A 22,931-nucleotide genomic window follows, 5' to 3' on the forward strand; every position below is an offset into this window, starting at 1 on the left:
GTAATTGCACGATGTTAAACTCAAAACTGCCACCAGAAATTTTTTGTTTTTGTTTTTTGGGTCCAGTCGCGGGGCCTGAACTCTGGGCCTGGGTGCTGTCCCTCAGCTCTTCAGCTCAAGGCTAGCGCTCTACCACTTGAGCCACAGTGCCACTTCCGGCTTTTTTCTTTTTGCTTATGTGGTGCTGAGGAATCAAACTCAGGGCCTCATGCATGCAAGGCAAGCGCTCTACCATTGAGCCACCTTCCCAGCCCAACCACCAGAAAATTTTAACTGCAAGAAATACTAAAAGAAAACGACGTATTGAAAGGAAACCCCCTTGTACAACTAAACAAAAATAAATAAATAAAAACACCTTTAATATAGTCTCTAGTTGTCAATAAAATCTTTAGGCTAGTAGTTCCATTCTTCATTATCTGGCCTCTTACTCTTTGATTATTTGCAACATATTAATCAATTTAGAGCTTTCTTCCCTAGATTGTTTCACTGTTCTGTAACTCACTTAGCATTTGTCTTATATGTTCCTCATGTTTGATTGTTGATCTCTGTGTTCCCAGCTAGACATTGTACATGCTGTCCTGTCTTTGCCTGGTTTTCCTTATTTACACTACTGCGCTTAAAAATATTTCTTCTGTGCGGCTGAGAGGGCAATGAGAGGAGGGGAGCGCACAAATGGAGGAAAGAAGGATAAGCAAATACCCTCATTATATTCAACGATATTATGTAAAAATTGATCTATGTAACTTGAAGGTAGGGATGGGATGGAGAAGTACGGAGGAGAATGATGGAAGGGGTAATGTTGGCCAAGATACATTGTACTCATAAGCTGCCTCCTGGAATTGAAATTCCTTTGTACAACTACTTAACAAAAATAAATATTAAAAAAATGGCTGGGCACCAGTGGCTCACACCTGTAATCCTAGCTCCTCAGTAGGCTGAGATCTTGCAGTTCAAAGCCAGCCTGGGCAAGGAAAGTCCTTGAGACTGTTTTCTCCAATTAATCATCAGAAAACTGGAAGTGGCACTGCGGTTCAAGTGGTAGAGTGCTTGCCTTGAGCTGAAGAGCTGAGGGACAGTGCCTAGGCCCAGAGTTCAAGCCCCATGACTGACAAAAAAAAATGTTGGGTGTCAGGGTTCAAGCCTATACTCCTAACTAATCAGGTGCTGAGATCTGAGGATTTTCTTAGTCAATCTAGGCAGTAAGTCTATTAGACTCTTATATCTTAAGTAACCACTAAAAAAACAAAATACAACCCCTCCCCCCCAAAAAAAAACAAAGTCAGAAGTGGAGCCGTGGATCAAATGGTAAAGCCTTGAGCAGAAAAGCTCAGTATCAGAGTCAGGACTTGAATTCAAGCCCTAGGAGACAGACAGACAGACAGACAGACAGACAGAGACACAGACACACACACTCCATGACTTATTTTCAAAGAAGTAGTGATGTAACAATGGCAAAATGCAAAATTTGGTGGCCACAGTAGATATGACTTTAGTAACAGTAGAAATTAATTTCACATTGGAAAATAGAATTTGGAATCTTGACAGAATCATTTAATGGTTGCTACACATTGATTCCAAAGAGCTAGCAGATGAAAGAAGAGACAGCAGACAAAGAAAAGAAAATGGATCTATCTTCCAGATTGCTGGGAAGAGAGCCAGTAATGAATCAAGGACTCACAGGACGTCAGAAAGGTGGCTGTCCTTAGTGGAAAGATTTTATTATATTCTTAAACACATGACTGACCTTTGCAAAACTTTGTACTTGACTCTTAAAGTGACCACATCCTAGCTGTGATTTACAAACAGAATTTTAAACCTCAGTTTGGTTCCCTTGATTGCCAGCCACTTAAAATATTTTCACTTTTAATGGAGACAACGGAGAATTATCTCCCACAAATTCTGATTCTGCAGGCTGAATTGGAATATCCAGGAACTGTTCTGCTCTGAATGGGACTTCTTGATCTAGGGTTAGTTATTCCTTTGTATAGACAGTATGGAAAATTTTCATACTTTCAGAGGAAATGAACATCTGTCCCAAAGTCTACAAAGTGAGCCAGTAGGAATTTCATTTCCACTAGAAAAAAGGACAATTTGGCATATTTTTAGCCGCTTGAATTTATCAATCCTACTGGAAAGGAATCTAAGGTAAAAATAAGATGTTGGCCTTATAAGAAGCAAGAAGACTTCATGGGTGAAGGGATTTGTCCCTTACTACCCATGTGGTTATGTCAACTTGGCTCTGCTGTGATTATTTGATGTAAGTCTTCAGGCTTATCCTTCTCATTTTCCTTCTCTATGTTGTTGGGAGTGTGATCAAACGCAGGGCTTTGCACATGCACTGCTTCACTACTGAGCTACATCACTACCCTTTAGGTTTTGAGACTATAATAAGTCTCCCTATGTTACTTAGGCTGACCTCGAACTCAAGCTCTTCCTGCATTTATTTCCTGAGTACTAGAATTACAAATGGGAACCATGAGACCTCACCTTGAGCCTATGTTTATAAGTCCATATGAAGTACAAGATTTATAAATAAAACCCAACTACAAAGACTTCTTATTGTGATCATTTCCCATGGTGTGGGGGAGGGGGAAGAGCTACTACAAACAGATTCTTTGGTATGATCCCAAATCAATTATTTATGAATATGTGGATTTTTAATTATTTATTCTTGATTTGTTCCTTATCAAAAAGGAAAACTCATGTTGACAAGCCTTGGGACAAGGTTTAATCTTTTTGTGAATCTGTTACTAACACCAGTGGTTCAAGACTACAAGTTATGTTCTTGTGTCCTTCAATTTCCTGAGATCCCTATTTCTTACCATCTTCTATGAACAAGAAAGAAGTAATCTCCAACCTGAAGTTGGAAAATGTGAATAACAACCGAGAGATACTTGAAAGTAGAAGGTTTTACTTACCACATTTTCCTTGTCACAGTAGGAACTGAAATCAGTGGATATAATTGCTGCATATTGGACTAGCACTTTATTGATAGTCTAAAAAAGAAAAAAATGGAAAATGTATTCAGATGAGTGCACAGATTTGTACCTACACTATGCAAACTAGTGTTAAATCAAACTTACATAATTTTTGGCCCTGAGGGAACCATGCACAGTAACTAAACCCATATCCTTGACAGGCCAAGATTCTCGTATTGTACATAGGCAATAATTTGCCATAGTTCTGAATACCATAGTTCTCAAAGATAGAACATTGATATAGAATGGATCCATTTTTTAAGTACAATTTGCTTCATACTCAGAGGATATATTGGCTATGTGGTGGCAACTTTTTCTTACTAATTTATTTGATTATTTGTTGCCAGTACTGGGGCTTGAATTTAGGGCCTGGTGTTGTTTCCATTGCTATTTCACTCAAGACTATGCTTCTACACTTGAGCCACATCTCTACTTTCAGCTATTTGTTGGTGAATTGGAGATAAGAGTCTCCTGGACTCTCCATTCTGGGCTGGCTTCAAACTGTGATCCTAGGATCTCAGCCTCCTAAATAGCTAGAATTATACGTGTGAGTCACTGGTCTCCCACAGTTTCTTTTATGCTGGATACTTATTACCCACTCTTTGATGTTCCTCCCATTGTTCTAAGTAGATACATTTTCTTTGCATCTTCTCCCTTGGTTTCTAGTTTCTACTTATGCCCTTCATACATTTGGGGTAGTCATTTTCTTACTTTTCTCCACTGTGTATAGTTATTTACAGGTTGTACCCAAAACTTCCAGACTACATCAGTCAGCAAATGAGTTTTCAATGATAAGGAATCAGAGTGTGCATTATTTAAAAAATCACCTAGTAAAGCCATAGAACTGCAATTTTTATTATATCACACACTTCACTGTACTGCTTGTCTACTAAGTTTCTTAGTAATGAATTATCTGCTAAAAATATTGCTTACTTACACTCCTCCTCTTGTCTTTTTCACCCAAATTCTACATATCATTTCTATCTCTAATAACTATGTCAGAGCCCAAGAATGCCTTTTGCTACCATTAATTAACTACATTAAATTTTCCTGAAATTTGGTAAAGATATATCAAAGAGTTTTCTTCCTTCCACTTTTACCCATAGCTTAAAGTACTGTAACTCAAAGTTTGGATGTAATTTTCGTAGAAAAGGTAAAACAACAATATGTCATCCCCTTTCACACAGAAGCAAAGACAAAAAAGTTTTTCCTTCTTTTTTTTTTTTTTTTTTAGTATGTCAGAATTTTATTGAGTAGCTTGAAATGAAACGAGAGGGGCTGGGAAGGTGGCTCAGTGGTAGAGTGCTTGCCTTCATGCATGAGGCCCTGGGTTTGATTCCTCAGCACCACATAAGCAAACAGAAAAAAGCCGGAAGTGGCGCTGTGGCTCAAGTGGTAGAGCGCTAGCCTTGAGCTGAAGAGCTGAGGAACAGCACCCAGGCCCAGAGTTCAGGCCCCACGACCGGACCCCGCCCCCCCCCCAAAAAAAAGGTACAATGAACTGAGAAAGAGATTTCAAAGCATAAGCTCAAGCAGCAATTTCAATTTAAATGTTTAAATTGTAAATCCCAGGCATGACTATGAGCTTATTTTATAGACCTTTCCAATCACAACAAAACCTGGAATTACGATAACACAAAGACATAAAGTTGACATTTTGTGGAGGTATATGATAATGTGATAATATGTACCAAGAAAACTTGGCCTTGAAAAATGTGAGATCTTTGAGCAAGATGGAAGGGGTGACAATAATCAAGATGCATTATACTCATAAACTGACATGTTAAATTGAAACCTCTTTGTAAAACCACTTAAAGATAATTTTAAAAAAACCCACCAAAATGTAAGAGATTATCAACAATAGAACAATAAATCTAGAAAAATGCATTTCTTTTTCAGATTGTGTTGTCTTCTAAGTATGACTCTTCATGCTTTACTTTAGGCTTAATGCTGAATTACACTGGGCTTTGCTAAGGAGTTCCCATTCATTTGTACATACGTAGATGACTCTTAGGTCACTTGGTGACAGTGTTAGTGGTAGGAATAACTTCACTATTGCAAACACGAAAGCACAGTCTTGACTTTAAAGCTTGTTGATCTCAGTCATTATGATTTACTGAGGATAAAGTTGGGATGGCACAAAATCCTCTATAATCCAGTGTTGTTTAGATGTTTCACCATCTGCTGAGTGATTTGTTGAACAGTCTGCTTTTGGCAGCTGCAGAGGTGGTGAGGGGCAGGAGCGGGTGGGAGCTCAGGTGGGTGGGAGCTCAGGGCTCCGTGATCAGGTGCAGGATCCCTCTTCTATCTCACAGTGCTTCTGTGGCCATCTAACTATGAAACCTGCTCTTGCTCTTCTAATGGAGAATTCTACTGACCTTTCTAATACTCTGCACAGCAAAAACAGTATGCCACTAAACAGATTAACTCTGGGAATTAAAACAATTTTCCTAGGGTTCTTCTACAAGTGGTAGAATTCTAAGAAGAGCATGTGACATCCTTTTGACCACCATATCTATAATGTCCACCTGTCCTTCCTTTCCTTTTCTATTTCTCTTGCACCCCTCCTTCTCTTTCCTTTCTTTTTTTCTTATCTTTCCCTTCCTCTTTCTCCTTCCTCCTCTCTCCAGCCCACCCTCCTTCCTTCCTCCCTTCCCTATTCTTCCCTCCATCTCTTTCCCCCTTCCTCCCACTCTCCCTCCTTCCCTTTCTTTCCTTTCTGTCTCTATTTTTCTATCCTTCCTTCCCTCTTTCTCCTTTTCCCTCCCTCCAACTCACTCCTCCCTCCCTCCCCTTCCTTCCTTCTTTCCCTATCCTCTCTCTCCAACCCACTCTCCCTTTCCTTTCTGCTTTTCTCCTTCCTTCCTTCTTTCTCTATCCTTCTCTTTCTCTTTCCCACTTTCTCCCACTCTTCCTCCCTCCCTCCCTTCCTTCTCTCTGCTTCATCTTGCATTTTGCCAGCTCTTGCTTAGGACAAGGCTTACACTTTGCCTTTGGCCATTTTCACCATTTCTCCCTTAGGCATCGATCAGTCTCTCACAATGAAGTTGGTACTTCAGGTTTTCTCAAGTATCCTCCCACTTTGTTTATAGTGATTCTCCCAGGCTTGAAGCTGTGCTCCTTTCCAATCATCTTCCAATTAGAGTATGATTTCTTTCTTTTTTCTTGTTGATAAGGTATATTTTATTTGCAGATCTGGGGATCCAACCCAGGGCCTTGTTCTTATCAGACAAGCTCTCTACTTTAAAAAGATCTCAGCAAGTAACAAGTTGCTTTAACATTTTAAGGGGACAAAGGGTCTTAAGAGAAATTGGCTGACCAAAATCACTCTGTCACATAAGAATATAGAATTCACAAAAATCAATTGTACTGCTCTGATGCCTCTGACATTTATTGGCTGATTTCTTACCAGAACTCAATTTTAAGGATTCCAACTCTAATACATGTTGGACTAGACTGTGAAGTCTGCTGCAAACTAGTTGCCAATTTCAATATGAGGCTCCAAGTCGAGAATGACCAGCTAGCAGAATGACCAGCTAGCAAGCACCGTATTTGTCATGGAAATAATCTGGTCATCTATGCGAATCTCTTTCTTTACAAATGTCTGGTATTGTCAATGAAAGAAACAAGAAGGTTTTAAAAGAGGAAACATCCATTATTGCATAAATAGGAAGTATAGGATGAAAGGAGATGAAATACCCTATCAGGTCAGAACTGAACCAGGGTGGAGGCATCAGAGAAGACTTGCATTACTCAACCAACAACATTTTTCAGGTTGCCACAGTTCCAGAAAAGCCTCATTCCCTTTAACCTACCTTTGCAAATCTTCTCATTAGGTGAGATAATGCTTCAGGATTCGGGCATTCCAGCTTCTTTATAATCTCGAAGCTCTGATTAAGCTGAGCAAAGACGTCCACCACAGAGCATGAGAAGAGGGCATGATCTGATGTTTGCTGAAACTGAAGGGAGAAAAGGCAAGACCACCCCAGTTAGCAGGACATGCGGGAGGTGTGTGAATAGGCACCACTTCACATAAGCAATAGGATTTCACCCATCATGTACCTGTATTTCCCAGCAATGAAAGGCTTACTAAGCTTTCAAACAGTTCAATGCGTTTGCTGTAAAACAGAATGGGTATGGGGTAGATGACTGCTAACTGGCTTTCCCATGAGTGAATTTTGGGTTCTTTCTTTGTTTTCTGTCTCTTCAACAAGCAGGGGCATAGTTGAGTGAGCTGAATTTGGCTCAGGATTTTGAGTTGCTGTAGAGGGACAGGGAGGTGTTTCTAGTCTCACCAATTTGGAAAGGTTTCAGGATAATCAAGTTTTGTACAAGTCTAAGTAACGTGTAGAATTACTAATGCAGGAAGAAATAAAGACACTTGGGGGAAAAGATGGTGTGTTTTTGTTTGCTTTTTGGTTTTAGTGGCATTAGGGTTTGAAGTCAGGGTCTCATGCTTGCTAGGAAAGCACTACACTACTTCAGCCATAATTATTTTTCTGAAAGGGCTTTACTGTTTTTGACACCTGCCTCTAGATTGGCTGAGCTTATCGGTATGTACTGTCATGTCCAGTTTGCTTTTTGAGATAATTTTTTCCCCCTATGCTGGCTTATTACTGCAAGCCTCTCCCCCCCCCCAATCTCTACCTCTTGGGTTGCAGTGATTACAGGTAGGTGCCACCATACTTGGCAGTTTTGTTTTTAATTTGAGCAGCTCCTTAGGAGTCTGATCAGAAAATGAAATTGTTCAACATTTATTTTGGTCATTGGGAAAGTCCATCAAAATGGAACAAGGCACAATGAGTAGTTGTGGGTAGTTGAGAGACAGAATCCTGGCAAGAAACATACTTAAAGCCATTTCAACTCACTCCATCCTTTTTGTCTCTTCCCAGTGCTCCATGCAGGAATTCCATGGACACGTCTTCATTTTCATCTAGCCACTGCATGACAAAAGGTTCAAACCACCTAAAAAATAACACAACACACCACAAATCGCATCATTCAAGTGTAATTAACAGGGGTGCTATTCAAGTATGAGAGTAACTCAGGATTCATCCTCTCCTTTTATTTCCTTCTTCCAGTTTTCTACTTTAGAGATCTTTACCTTTTCTGCATCAGATAAATTCCCCTCTTCTGTATTTGGTCTTTTATCTTTTCCTCTTACCCACTCTGAAAGACCTCAGTTAATTTTTTGTGCCTATTCTGGGGCTTGAACTCAGAGCTGGGCACTGTCCCCTGAGCTTCTTTTGTTCAAGGTCAGCACTCTACCACTTGAGCCAGAGTTGCATTTCCAGATTTTGTTTTTGTATTTTATTAGAGAAAGAGTCGTGTAGACTTTTCTGCTGAGGCTACCTCTGAACCGTGATCCTCACATCTCAGCCGCAGAAGTTAGGATTACAGGTATGAGCCATAGTGCTCAGATTAAGACTTCAATTTAAACTGCTGTTAAGTGTAGACATGGTGTCATGTCAAAAGGTTCTCCCCTTTCTTAACTCATGCCCATTGGATTTCTGACACACCTCATCATTCTCCTGTAAAGGACTCTGCTTATTTCTGACTTCTTAGTTATAACCTGCCCTGCAATTGTGTTCTCTCACTGGTCTTAAGTTTTAAGGAGTTTTCTCCAAATAGATACCTACTTGCTAAAACACCATTAGGAAGATCATCTATTCCCCTGTTATACTGAACTGACACCTTTAATATAGATGGGCAATGGCCTATGTATGACTCTGTCTTGGATCTGTTTTGTTTCATTCACTATTTATTAACAGACCTATTGTTCAATAAGCGATAACAGTTCTCCTTCTTTCAAATTTCCTCTGCAAGACTACCTGAGCCATTGGTATTTTATGAGCAATTTTGAGGGAACTTGCCTGTTTATACAGTACTGGGGCTTGAACTCATGATTTCATGTTCTTGCTTGGCTGGCTGCTCGGCCACATGAGCCACACCTTCCCTTTCCAGATTTGCTAGTAAATTGGACATAAGAGTCTTTCAGATTTGTTCGCCTGGGCTGGGCCTCTGATCTCAGCCTACCAGCCATGTCCCTTCATTTCTAACAAGACTTGACCTCTGTATTTTGCCTATACAGTTTATATTGTAGAAATTTCCACTTAAGTTTCAGATTTCTTTTTTTGTGTGTGTGTGCTTGTCATGGGGTCTTGAACAGCCTAGGTGCTATCCTTGAGCTTTTTAGCTCAAGGCTAGCACTCTATACATGAGCCACAGCTCCATTTCTGGGTTTTTGGTGGTTAATTGGAGACAAGAGTCTCCAGGAGCGTCAGATTTTAGCCTTCCAAGTAGCTTGGATTATAGACATGAGTCACCAGTGCTCAGCAGTTTTAGATTCTTTATTCTTCCTTTCTACTTGCTTCTTTCTGCCCAAATCTCCACATATAGGCAGGCCAGGAAATTGCATATGCTCAGGTCCCTGGAGTGCATTTTTGTGAGATTATGGTTCCACAAATCCAAGCAGACTTCATAATCCTGGACAATAATAGTTGTAAATTATTGGTCACTGTTTGGCTTTGCAGCTCGGTATTGCAAAAAGGTAAGCAAATGTGGTTATGAGTGGTAGGGGAGGAAAGCTCCTGAGTCAATTCATCTTTTCCTGGGGACTCTTTACTTCTCATTTCTGGGTTGGCTTATGTGCTCTCTCACACTGCTTAAAGTGATTCAGCTTAATTGGTCTTCAGTGAGCATATTAGTCTGATTTTAGTTAATATAGTAAGTCTACCAGAGCCAGAAGCCGATATCTCTAGCACATAGTTCCTCTGTTTTACTTCTTTAACCTCAATAGGACCACCAGCTGCTTCCCCACTCGTACTTCATAGTCAATGTTTCCCTTCTTTTGTGTTCATACAGATTTAGTTTTTGAATTCTGTAAACTTCTATTTTCAAAACTTCCCTCCCACATATTTTTTCACCTTTGTGTTCCTTAAACATTTTTTTCTTCAAAAGTTGTTATTATAAAGGTGATATACAGAGGGGTTTCAGATAATGGATACATTTCTTTTGGATAGTGTCACCCTTCCTTCACTCTCTCCCAGATTTTCCCTTCCATCCCACTCACAAGTTGTATAGTCCATTCTCCACAGAGTGTCTAGTACCACTGCTGCATTTCATCTAAAGCACTCTATGTTATTAGTATAGCCTCTTAAATTATAATGGTTATTATTTTATATATAATACTTTTTCATTGACAAAAATGGCGTATAAATAACTGTGAAAATATATTGCAAAATATGTATGTCTTGTGGAAGGATTATATTGAGTTAATTAGCATCTCTGTTAGACCTTTTTGTGGTGAGATAGGTAAAATAGATTCTTGGTAATTTTCAATATGATACACTGTTATTATATATACACAGTGTAGATTTCTTGACTTATTCTTCCTAACTTGTTTTGAATCCTTTGCTCACTAGCTTCTCCACCACTCTTTCTTTTGTAGTATAAACTCTTAATCTGTCCCATTTATCTATTTGTAGGGCTGTGAAGAAAGCTATACTAGAGGCTACTAATATCTCATCATTACATTGTTCTTTACCGTCTAAGTCTCTTGCCTGACTTTCATTCTTGGTCTCTTTGAATTCCTACAATGACTCATCGGTACAGTGCAAGTTTCATAACATCTGCTTAAAACAATCCAGCTCCAAACTACATTTCCCATGGTACTTTTGGCTTTTATTTTAGAAGATCTTCCCTAGACCATTTTAGAAAACACTATTTCCTCTGTCTCATACCCACATATTCCACACTCTATAATTATACTCACAACTTCCATTTCCATCTTAATGCTTACTTTCCTTTTTCTTGCCACTGATTTTTCAGTGTACAATACATGCTACACCATGTATTGTGGGTAATGTGGGGTATTATGGGCATTGATGTCTTCCACACTGTGAGAATCTATAGTACTTCATTTAGGCTCCTTAAATTAACTTGTTTCTTGTTCCTGCTGCATTATACTTTGCTTACATATCCATCACCTCCTAAGTATACGCTCCTTTCAGGGAAGTCTTTATTTTATGCACTATTGTGCAAAACAAGTGGTAGCACTTAGCATCATGCCTGACAAATGGGAGATCATCCTTCAAGAATTCTGATAAAACAATTCTGATACATAGCAAATGCAACACAATATATGAGAAACTGTGTGATTGCAAATGTGTTTAACTGAGATAGGTTTAACAAATGAAAGAGTTAGATTTCCAGGTCAGAAGTAAGAATTTCTAGGACAGTTGAATTAAAAGGAAAATCTGATTACATGGATCAATATATGAGCACCTCAATTTGAAAAATCTGCACTCTCATGTGTATGTGTGTGTGAGAGAGAGAGGGAGAGAGAGAGAAAAAGACAGAGAGAAAAAGACAGAGAGAGAGATAGACAGACAGACAGACAAAGACAGAGTGAGTGAGTGTCTAGGGGTTTGAACTAATACCTAGGCGCTGTTCCTGAGTTTTTGTGCACATTGCTATCACCGTACTATTTGAGCCATAGCTCCATGTCTGGCTTTTTTGCTGGTTAGTTGTAGATAAGAATTTCATGAACTTTTCTGCCCAAGCTGGCTTGGAACTGTGATCCTCAGATCTCAGCCTCCTAACTAGCTAGTATTACAGGTGTGTCATTGGCACCCAGCTTTAGCACTTTTTAGAGGAAATAGTTTCATCATATTTCTCTTTGAGCTGAATATCCAGGTGAGGCACCCAGAAAAAAAATGCATCACAATTCAATTAAATATGGTTCTCCAAGGACATGCAAACTTTGAAGCATGAATTTTATGACAAGAATTTGGCATTCAAATGAAGACTATGAAGAGATTTTTCAGTGCTGTACAGTTCAGAAAGAACTGTGAATGGAGAACAAATGGGAGAGGGATAAAAACCATTACTTACAAGGAGTATTCAGGAACTGCTTCCTTGAAGGCAGGAAGTTCTCGTACATATTCATTATAAAACCATTTCACTTTGAAATGCAAATTCATGTAATCAGTGCTCTTGCATAACCGTTGCTTCTCATGTTCTGTAATAGAGGAAGTCAAACAATTAATAAGGTTTGGTTTGCCAACAAGGCTGCTGTATTCCAATCTGCCTTTGGTAATCTTATTTCTGTAAAGGAGAAGAAAGAATGTTAGAGGTGAATTGTTCAAGGCACACTTGAAATTTCACAACATTAAAAAACACACACACACAAGCCCCTTTATGACAAGTCAAGTGAAAATGCAAAATAAGTTAAATGATCACCATATGTCATAATGGAATACATTGAATTTCAATACAACTAAAGAATAACAGTGTACTAATTTTTTCTCTTCATTTATCTAGAAGCTTTCATATATTTTGACTCTGATGCAAGGTAGAGAACAAATTAATACTCTGAACATGAAAAAAGCATGATTTAAACTAGGAGCCAGAACCACAGATTAATATTGGAAATAGGAATGAGTACCACTTTTATGGTCTATTTTTTTCTAATACTTAAAGAATTAAGGTAGTTGAAAAGGTGAGAAAAATATCTAATTTCTCAGCTAAATGGTTTTTATTTCACCTTTCAAGTTCAGCTAGAATTATTCTGTACCCTGTGGCTTTTTGATATTTCTTTAGAGGAATTTTCTAATATGTAACATTTCTCTCTCAAAGTGTGGCTTAAAACTGTTTTAGTGATATGGTCATAGAGAACTGAGAGAAGAAAGATATAGAAGTTTGCTTATGATACATTTCTTTTTTTTTTTGTCGGTCGTGGGGCTTGAACTTTGGGCCTGGGCGCTGTCCCTCAGCTCTTCAGCTCAAGGTGAGCGCTCTACCACTTGAGCTACAGCGCCACTTCTACATTTCTTTTTTTTTTAGGTTTCTTATTTTTTTATTCATTTTTATTGTAAAAATACTGTACAGAGGGGTTATAGTTACATGAGCAAGGTAATGAGTACATTTCCTATCAAGCATTGTTACCTTTTCCTTTGTTTTTCCCCTACCATCCCTTCCCTCCCACCTCCACAACTACTCCCCCTGCGCCCTGCCTAAACGGTAAAGTTTGTTTCTCAACACACTGTTTTGTACATCTCATTGTTACAATGGGTCAACCTGTATCCCTATTTAAGCATTTTGTTTTTTCCCTTCTCCTCCCCAGGCTAGAGAAGTGTGTATACAAGATGACATCAAATACAGTGATAACAGGGGTTATACCGTGGGGGAGAAACATACAAAGAAACAAAAAAATTACATGATACATTATAAATACATTAGAAACAATAGCAAGAAAGAAAAAAAAACCACTTGTGTCCCTATCTTGGGGTTCATTTTGCTTAACATCATCTTATCTGGTCATATGTACATAGCTTTTGACTTTTTCTGCTTGTCCTAGACATGTACTAGTTATTGAAATAAGGGAAACCATGGCACATATGTTTCTTTGGGCCTGGCTTACTTCACTTAATATAATTTTTTCCAAGTCTTTCCATTTCCTAACAAATGGGGTGATGTCAATTTTTCTGATGGAGGCATAGAATTCCTATATTTCTCTCCATCTATCTGTCTGTCTATCTATCTATCACATTTTCTTTTCTTTTTATTTTGGGTTCGGTCGTGGGGCCTGAACTCAGGGCCTGGGTGCTGTCCCTCAGCTTTTTAGCTCAAGGCTAGCACTCTACCACTTGAGCCACAGCACCACTTCAGGCTTTTTTTTCCTGCTTATGTGGTGCTGAGGAATTGAACCCAGGGCCTCATGCATGCAAGGCAAGTGCTCTACCACTGAGCCACCTTCTCAGCCCATATATCACATTTTCTTGATCCATTCATCTACTGAGGGGCATCTGGATAGCTAGCAAGATCAATAGAAAGCCCACAGATTGGGAGAAGATCTTCACTAGCCATACAATGGATAAGGGTCTCATATCTAAAATATACTTGGAACTCAAAAAAATAAATCCCCCAACAACAAATCCTCAAAGAAACATCTTCCCAATAAATAAGTGTGCTAAGACTTCAAGAGAAACTTCTCTAAAGAGAAAATAAGAATGGCCAATAGACATATGAAGAAATGCTCAACCTCTCTAGCCACAAAAGAAATGCAATTCAAAACAACATTGAGATTCCACCTCACCCCAGTTAGAATGGCTATAATCAAGAACTCTAATAACAACAGATGCTGGAGGGGATGTGGCCAGAAGGGAACCCTACTGCATTGTAAAATTCCACATAGAGCTCCCCTATGACCCAGCAATCCCACTTTTGGGCATTTACCCAAATGATCACAAACAAGACCATAAACTAAAGCTACCAGCACAACTATGTTTATAGCAGCATTATTTACCATAGCTTATAATAACATCTTAAAAAATACTAGGAAAGAAAGATAAGTAAAAAATTATCTCCCTTCCGTCCTCCCTCCCTCTCTCCTTTTCCCCCCTTCTGTCCCTCATAGATACACTTCTGATATATCGATTTAGCATTCTGGTCTAGACCTTCCAACCACAAAATGTTTCAAGTAAGCAATCACTGTGGATTGGACTTCCTTAATATACTTAATTTATGCAATATATAGTTATTGGTCATCTGCTATGAAGCTGGGAATTCAACAAAGCAGCAAGACAGTGTCTCTGTTACCATGGAGCTTATAGTAAGAAGAGGCAGACAACAAAAGCTATTCAATGTAATGTGAAGTAGTGGTAAGTGTTCTGGGGGAAAATAGTACAGGTTAAGAGAGGAAATAAGCTGAGAGTGCCTTTTTCAATAGAGTATTCAGGGAAGGTCTCTAATGAGATGACAGGAGAGCAAGGCATCATAACTCCAGAGAGCAATCTATGCATGCATCTCAAGCAAAGAGACCCTCAAATAAGAGTGTGCTTGACAAGTACCAGGGAGGCATACAGGCCAGTGTGACTGAAGCAGAGGGGCAAGGTCATGTTGAGAGTGGAGTGAGATGCGGTGAGGAAAGAGCCAGGACTAGTCGGCATAGTTCAGAATTTGTAATACAGACATTTCCCCTGGGTCACTGGATAACTCTGGATGATTTGAATCTAATTTCCATTCGTAAAACGTCATTTTGTTTCCTGTCTGGAGAAGACATTATTAGGACTTAAAAAAAATGGAAGAGGAAAGAGTGTGTAGGACGCTATTGTAGAACACCAAGCAGTGAATTTGGTGGTGACAATGATCACTGACATGAGTCATGGGTTCTAATCCAGGTCCAGATGTTCTATTATTACACGATCTTGCCTCTCATCTCTTCTCTTGCTAAATAAATGTTTGGAGGACACTAATTTATTTTCATAGAATCACAGATAGACGGATAGATGAATGGATGGATGGACAAATGGATATTACGGTTGTATCCACCCTTTTTTTTGCAACTCCTTAAGTTTCTTATCTTTTCTTTGGCTTTAGGGGAAGATGTCACCAGTCATCTTGATGTTTAACACTGGGTTTGAGTTATAAAAATTTTGTAGAGCTTCCCTGGGAGCAAATCACTGCTGTACCTTAAATATTTCAGATACTGCGATAAAAGACCTGGTTTATTTGATTACTTCATTTTTCAAAACAAAACCTAAGAACTGTCAATAAAATATAAAAATACTTTTCCTTCTATATTCCTTAGCTCATTTTAAGTACCCAGGAGTAGTCAGTTTCATGTATTTCTCAGAAGTTTGTAACTTTTTAGAGCAAAATCACTGTCTACTTTTGTGGTTTTTTAATTAAAAGACTCAAATCCTGATAGATTTTTACTTCTTGCAATTTCCTGTACATTTTCCCATAATGTTATTTAAAAATAACCTGTAGTGGAGAACCATTTTTAGAATAAAATTGATTTCCATCAATTATTTATAACATACAAAAACAAGCAGTCAGAATTTATCTTTTTGGTAGACTTCAACTAAGCCTTTTTATCCCTTTTAGTTTTCTGAATTTGCCCCCATCTCTCTATTCCTTATAAGGGGAGTAGAACTAATTGATAAATCATGATGGTAAAGTGAAAAAAAATGGTTCAGTTAGGTTATTTTTGGTCTGGAAGTAATCAAGTAATTATTTCCAGTAAAACAATAACTGAACAATTAAAAAGTAATTAAATAATTACTAACTACTGGGTCATTTTTAACTTACAATTGGCAGCAGTGGCTATTTTTCTTACATTATAGCTCATTTCTTTGCTTAATAAGTTTCCTTTCTCCACAGGCTCATTTTAAGTATAATAGATTTCAGCTCATGGTTTAAAAGTAATATCTGGATAGACATTCCCTACTCTAGCCTGACTCCATTTTACACTGAAAATACTCCCAGTAGACACAGAAAGGTGTGAATATTTTCATGACCACTGAAGCATAAAACTCATCAATAATCATGGCCAGTGTGTGGAGGAATGTTCACAATAACCTAGCTTAATAAAGCGTCAATAGATGGTCCACCAGATGGGTTATGAGAACCTAAAAGGATGGGCCTGTAATAATCCTGATGCCTTTCCTACACTTTTCTTTTGACTACCTACTTCTCCCCATCTTCAACTGCATGCTAGGCGGAGCTGTGTAGTGTACCAAGTTCTCAACTGCAAAGGAGTTGTTTATGCAAAACCAGAGCTCTCATTCTTAATCCTTCCTAATCCTGTACTGTACAACTTGATGTGTGAGGACCACTTCTGGAAAAATAAACAAAAATAAAAATTGTGTGTGTGTGTGTGTGTGTGTGAGTGTGTGTGTGTTGGTGAGAGAGCCCAGAAGAGGGCAGAGAAAAAGAAAGCAATGCCAGATAATTCTGTTTCTGAGTTAGTTTCTCAAATCTGATCCTCATTGTGGACCTTAATTCTTAATTCAGGTAGTAGAGATGTTATATTAAGCTGTTCTAGCTTGGGCATCTTACTCATCTCAATATTCATGTCTGTGTCTATTCCAGTTGGCTATTTTTCTTCTCATCTTGAACGAATCCCCTGTTCATCTATACTCAGCAATAGTTATTCTATTTAAGTCTAGTTTCAAATTTTCACAATCCAAGAAGTTATCACCAGTTGATGTCATTTCTGTACTGACCGATCTCTTACCCAATAAGAGACCATGCTAATGACTCCTTGTATTTTCCTAGCAATCCTTTCTCTAAGTAGACTTTATCTTCAAGACAAATCAGTATCATCTCTTTCCTACAGATTTTATCAATGTCAGTAAATAGAGGTTCAAATATTTTAACACAATTGAGTTGTGATTTATCATTCATAGCACAAAAAGTTTGACTAAAGAAACTATGAATACTATAATGTCCAATTAATCATCTCCTCATGTATTCTTGATGAGTAACTGATTTATTCAGGACAATGTGAAGATGAGTAGAATCGCAATACATTGGGAAACTGGGGATTTATCCTCTTTTCTCTATAGTTTAATTGTCTCCTTTGTGTTCATTTGTTGGAGTTTTTCAAGCTGTGAGACCTCATAGGCATATTCCCTAAACAGATAACAGTAGCACCAACACATATTGAAATTATATGAAATGAAACACTGCCATCAGCTATGTGCTAGCAACTAAGCAAACATAAAATTGTAATGTATTATATAATAAAGGAGCTATTATTCTTGCTGTTATACATCAAACTAGCAAAATCATTGTACTATAGAAGTTCTTAGATGCAGAGAAAGGTAATGGCTTTGAAACTAGTGTCTAAAAGCATTTCATTTCTAAGTTCTTAGGATAAGAGTCAATCAAGTGGTCTGTCTCCCAGGATTTCATTGAATCATTATTCTCTACCAGATAATCCAAATTTATCTGGAGCACTTCACTTCTTATATTTATATTTATATATGTACATATATAGGAGTGTGAGGTTACTGCTGAGAATATAAGATTCTAATGTTATTGAAATAAAATTTTAGTTGAATATAATATATATCTCTTTTCCTTGTGCTAGCTTCAACAATGGAATTTTCATACTATATTTAACATAGAGACACGTTCTCATCTTTAGATGAAAAAATAAACCTCTACTCATCTAATTAAAAATCACCTCAACTGATTTTCTATCTATAGTCAATTAAGAAATAGATTATCTGCAATGCTTATTTTCAAGAATGGAAAGTATATTATTATGTCATTAACATATCCACAAAAAGTAATTGGATAGCTGGGCATTCATACCTGCAATCCCAGTTTCACAGAAGGTATATGTGATCAGCCCAGACAAAAACCTGAGACTCTATCAAAATTCTAAAGGACTGGAAGCCTTGGCCAAGTAGTAGGCACTTGCCTAGCAAGTTTGAGGCTCTGAGTCCAACACCCACTATTGCCTCAAACAAACAATAAAACCCCATAAAATTAGGAAATACTTGCAGGAGATTATTTTTCTCTTTGTTCCAGCAACATTTCTGTCAAAATAGATAACAGAAGATTACTGCTCTTACAGAAAAATAGACAAAGGTTATGAGTAGAAAAAAAGAATAACAAATGACTGTACAGGATACAATGCTTACTCAACTGCATTAATTATTACAACACTGAAGTATTTATTTTCACCAGTAGTTTGATAAAGAGTAAACATATGGATGGTGTCCAGTGTTTATGTGTTATATATAGAGAGAAGTAGGTACTTTCAGAATCCTAGTGGTCAAAAATTTAAATGATACAAATGTACCAAAATTACTATTGATATTTAAGATTGATTTAAATTCTGTTGCTTACAGCTTACTTTTTAAACATCACCATCAATCTTGTCTTCAGAGAAAGAGAGAGAGAGAGAGAAAGAAAGAGAGAGAGAGTGTGTACCATGTAGATGGATTATTTGGTGCTCTGGTTCTCAGCCTGGAACTTCTACTTCTCCTCTGGCATTGTCTTTCTATCTCAGCCATCCCTTATCTACAATCTCACCCTAGATCAACAAAAGCATTGCCATCAAAAATCTCATCTTGAAGCATCTTGCTTGTTGATAGATATCTGACTATTGGAACATCAACTGTCTTCCATTTCCTTGTTTGTTGTATTCAGGGGAAAATGACATTTTTTTTTCTATAGGATCCCCTTTGCAACCACTTCCACCTCACCTAGCTGAGTCTATATATCAATCATGACTGTAACCTCTGTTGTACATATACTCTCACCTAATTGGCTTCTCTTTATCTTTGTCATGCCCATCTGGCAAAGATTTAAGGAAAGGAAACCCCAGTGCCTATTTGCCTATTTGCTCTGTGACTGGACTCCAGTATCTCCATATGCCTGGAAATTCATATTACATATGCTTTCTGGTCTGAACTGAAAGGATGTCCACACAACTCCAAGGATGGCTTTGACAGAGGTATCTACATCTCGCCAAACATCTTTTCCTTCTATGGTCCAAGATGCTTATTTCACATGATGTCCTTCTCTGCCCTCAAGATCCAAGAACCTCTTCTTTCCTGAACTGGTTGTTGAGGTCCACATCTCCCTCTACCTCTTTCACCAGTCTGTCTTCTCCTGTAATCCTACCCTTTGCCCTGTTCTTGTACTTATGACTGAAATATCTGTGCTGTGGTCTAAGGCTAATGTGTGCACTTGTGAACGAGACCCTATTCAATTTCTCCTAGATGAGGTTTTGCTGCTGAAATTGCATGCTTTGTCTTCTACATGACTCATTTTTCTCTGTGTACTGAATTACTACCATCATCATAAAAATGATTATTTTACCCCATTATTTTAAATGTATTTTTAATACTGAAATGAAGACCAGGGAGATTAAGGAATTAATATGCACATACAAATCAACTTGTAGACTAATGACATGTTTTTCTCTGGATAACCGTTAAGCCAAAAGAAACCACAAATACCAAGGGATTATACAACCTAATAAGCCCTTACAACCAAAACAATACATCTTAAATGGTAAATACCAAGAGAAACATGCATGTAGCTTGTGTTTGTATAGTAAAATGTGTACTTTGTATCAATAAGTCACATAAACTAAAAGAGTATTCAATTAATTAAAGATCAATATTGAGGGGCAAAGGCATATATTGGAAGGAAAAAATTAGGGAGAAATAGAATTAGTCAACAAGCAGGAGACAAACGTCCAATTTCTTTTATGGCAGAAATTCAAAGTCTAAACAAACAGACTGTGCTTTTTAACTATCCCAATAGCTAACTTAACATGAGCACCATATTCTATTCTGTCATCGGTGTGCTGAGAAAAGAACACCCATGTATTGCTGGTGGCAACACATGCCATTGAAAACACTGGGAAATAATTTGGCAATGAATTTCGAAGGAAATACAGCATTGATCTTCTTCAAGTCAGTAATTCTATTCTGGATAATTTGCCCAAAGATATAAACACAATGAAGAGAAAAGCAGACTATAAGAACATTTTCATTATAGCATTATTCATAATACTTTAAAGAATACTAACAACTTGATTATCTCCCAAACAGTGTTGAAGCTGATGGCTTTGGTGGACTATTGCATAACTATTTAAATGACTCTGAGATTGTATATCAACATGCCAAGTATTTCAAATGAGAAAATAAGACAGGACATAAATATTGATGGTATATGAAATTTTATAGGCAAATACAGAACTGGAAACTATGATGGTAGGATCATAGCTAGCCTGAAAGTTTATTTTTTCTATATGATAACTAAACAATTCAAATAAATCAACTCATGAAAATCAGTTTAGGATTCAGGTTTCATGTTCCTTCAAGGGGATGATTTTTTCCCCTAATCTATAGCTTTTAATTCAGACTTTAGATTCCCTAGTTTAATGAAAAGTGGCCAAGGCACTGAGTAATATACCTGGGTAATATACCTGCATTCCAGGGGCATTTTCATGAAGCATTAGCTATTCATTTGAATGATATTAGGCTGTAATATCATTTTTTCATGAAGTTCTGTATTGAGGAAAATTCTATGTAGTACAGGACGATAGAGATGTGTAAGTGCAGGTGGATCTTATGCAGGAGAGACATTTGATAGGGCTGGCAGCTGAGAGGGATTTCATATGAAACATAGTATCTTGAACTAGTGCAGTGATAGGTAGGTATGAGAGGGAAAGAGAGGAGAAGATAGCTAAAGTTTGGAAGTAATAGAACTCTGACTCTGCCAGCAAGGAGGAAGGGAGAGGGGGTAAATGTGGTCTACTTGAAGATCTGAGAGGGTTACTGGTGTTAGAGTGAGTCCTTGAAGGACTACAGGGAATCAGAGTGGGAGAACTGCTTTCAAACCATGTTCTCGATGTGCTGGTGGGAATTTGGAATCATTTCCAACATCAGCTCTCTAGACTTACAGATGTCCAGATCATAAGCAGTCCAAGAGTTTGAGAAACGGAACCTAAAATATCAAATCAGACAATGTGTATCCTTACAGAACAGGTACAAACACTAAGACAGATTCTATTTATCATCTAGAGATGGAAAGATTCAGGCAGTAGGAATCTAGGAGCTTAGAAAGAGGACCTCTTCAGATAATGACCTCATGCAACAATCGCCACATGAATCTAGGATTAAAAAAAAAGGTGCATGTGTACAATTTGGTCAGCACAAAACTCTAGAAATAAGGAAATTCAACGTTTGAATCTCAGCTCTCTTGTAGACATGTTTTTTCCCCCAAAAGGAAAGCAAACAGATGGCATTTTTATCTTGTGATCCACTTCCATCTATATTTTTAAAGATAATTCGGGGCCATGAGACATACAAGCAAATCAATTGAGTTTGTAAGGACTTAGTCATGAACTTTTTGTGGCTCAGACTTTCCATGGGGCCAGAAATATGGGTTGGGTCATTCGAAATTTAAAAATACCTGGAAGTAAGGGGGATTGGAGGGTTAGGGTAGTATTATGACTATTCATTTTTCTTGGCTTTTCTTCAAATATTTTGTAAAAAGGGCTAATCATACGATTACTCAAAAATTGGTTTACCTTGATTTTTTTCTTATGAATGTACCTTTTCCTGCCAATTACAGAAATGTATGAGCTTTGGATAGTTGGAAATGTAGCATTCCTGAGTACATGAAAGTGGTGATTACTTTCAGCATGTACAGAAAATACAGTGGTATCGCAAACTGCCTGTAAGTTTCTTACTTGACAGGTATTTTGAACTCTGTAGGCTTCAGATTTGAATCTGTATAATAACCCTATGAAATGTAAACATGTCACCTGCATTCTTATTTGCTATGGAATTGCAAATGGACTAAAGATCTGTCTCAGACTAGAGAAAGGAAAAGGCTGTGATATAAACAGTCAACTCAATCATTGATGAGATTCCAACTTTATGAAACAACACCAAATGTTTTGAGAATTACAAGTTTTAGAAATTTTGGAGCATCTGTTGAGCCATTTTTTTTCCTTTGCAGCATATAATAGAAGCGACAACAATATTTAGATGCTACTGAATATGTATGTCAAGATTGCCGGCTGGAAAATGTTTCGTGACTAAAATATCACGAGCATAATCAAATAGCTAAAGATGGAAATGCATTTCCTCTTTTGGAACATTCTGGGAACTAGCCAACATGGAAAATAGTTGAGGCTAAGTGGTAACCAGGAAGAGTAATTGTCCAAGGGGAAGCTGGTTTTACAATAAAGAAAAATGAGTTTATTCCTGGACAGGTTAAATTGGTGAATACACATTCACATAAAACAATCTCATTGTAGGCAGCCAAGAGAGGAATGTAAATTCTAAATTTTACAGGCTATAGGACTTAAAGAATCAGTGTTGAATATTTAAAATTGATAGAAAGTATTTCGGTATGCATTAATTGCTTTATTTTTTGCATTACATTAGAACCTACAGTCCCTTTCAACTAGTTAACTGCTACTTGTTCTTGAGATCTCAGTTCACAGTGGCTTTCTTAGATAATGTGTTTTCTTCCTTATTTAAAAATTTTTATTACGGGGCTGGGAAGGTGGCTCAGTGGTAGATTGCTTGCCTTGCATGCATGAGGCCCTGGGTTCGATTCCTCAGCACCACATAAGCAAAAAGAAAAAAGCCGGAAGTGGCACTGTGGCTCAAGTGGTAGAGT

General features: G+C 37.8%; 1 protein-coding gene across 1 annotated transcript in view; it reads right to left on the reverse strand.

Annotated features, from left to right (window-relative positions):
• The window catches only part of Unc13c (unc-13 homolog C (C. elegans)), a 276,186-nt gene that overhangs the window by 65,316 nt on the left and 187,939 nt on the right, over positions 1-22,931 (reverse strand). Inside the window, exons 19-22 of the mRNA XM_013010022.1 lie at positions 11,874-12,000; positions 7,847-7,943; positions 6,794-6,937; positions 2,919-2,996 (exon numbers count right to left, since the gene is read on the reverse strand). Coding sequence (XP_012865476.1) covers positions 2,919-2,996; positions 6,794-6,937; positions 7,847-7,943; positions 11,874-12,000 — 446 coding nt within the window. The remainder of the gene's footprint in view (positions 1-2,918; positions 2,997-6,793; positions 6,938-7,846; positions 7,944-11,873; positions 12,001-22,931) is intronic.

This window comes from Dipodomys ordii, unplaced genomic scaffold (genome assembly GCF_000151885.1).
Source record: "Dipodomys ordii isolate 6190 unplaced genomic scaffold, Dord_2.0 Scaffold11, whole genome shotgun sequence".
Classification (NCBI taxonomy): Eukaryota; Metazoa; Chordata; class Mammalia; order Rodentia; family Heteromyidae; genus Dipodomys; species Dipodomys ordii.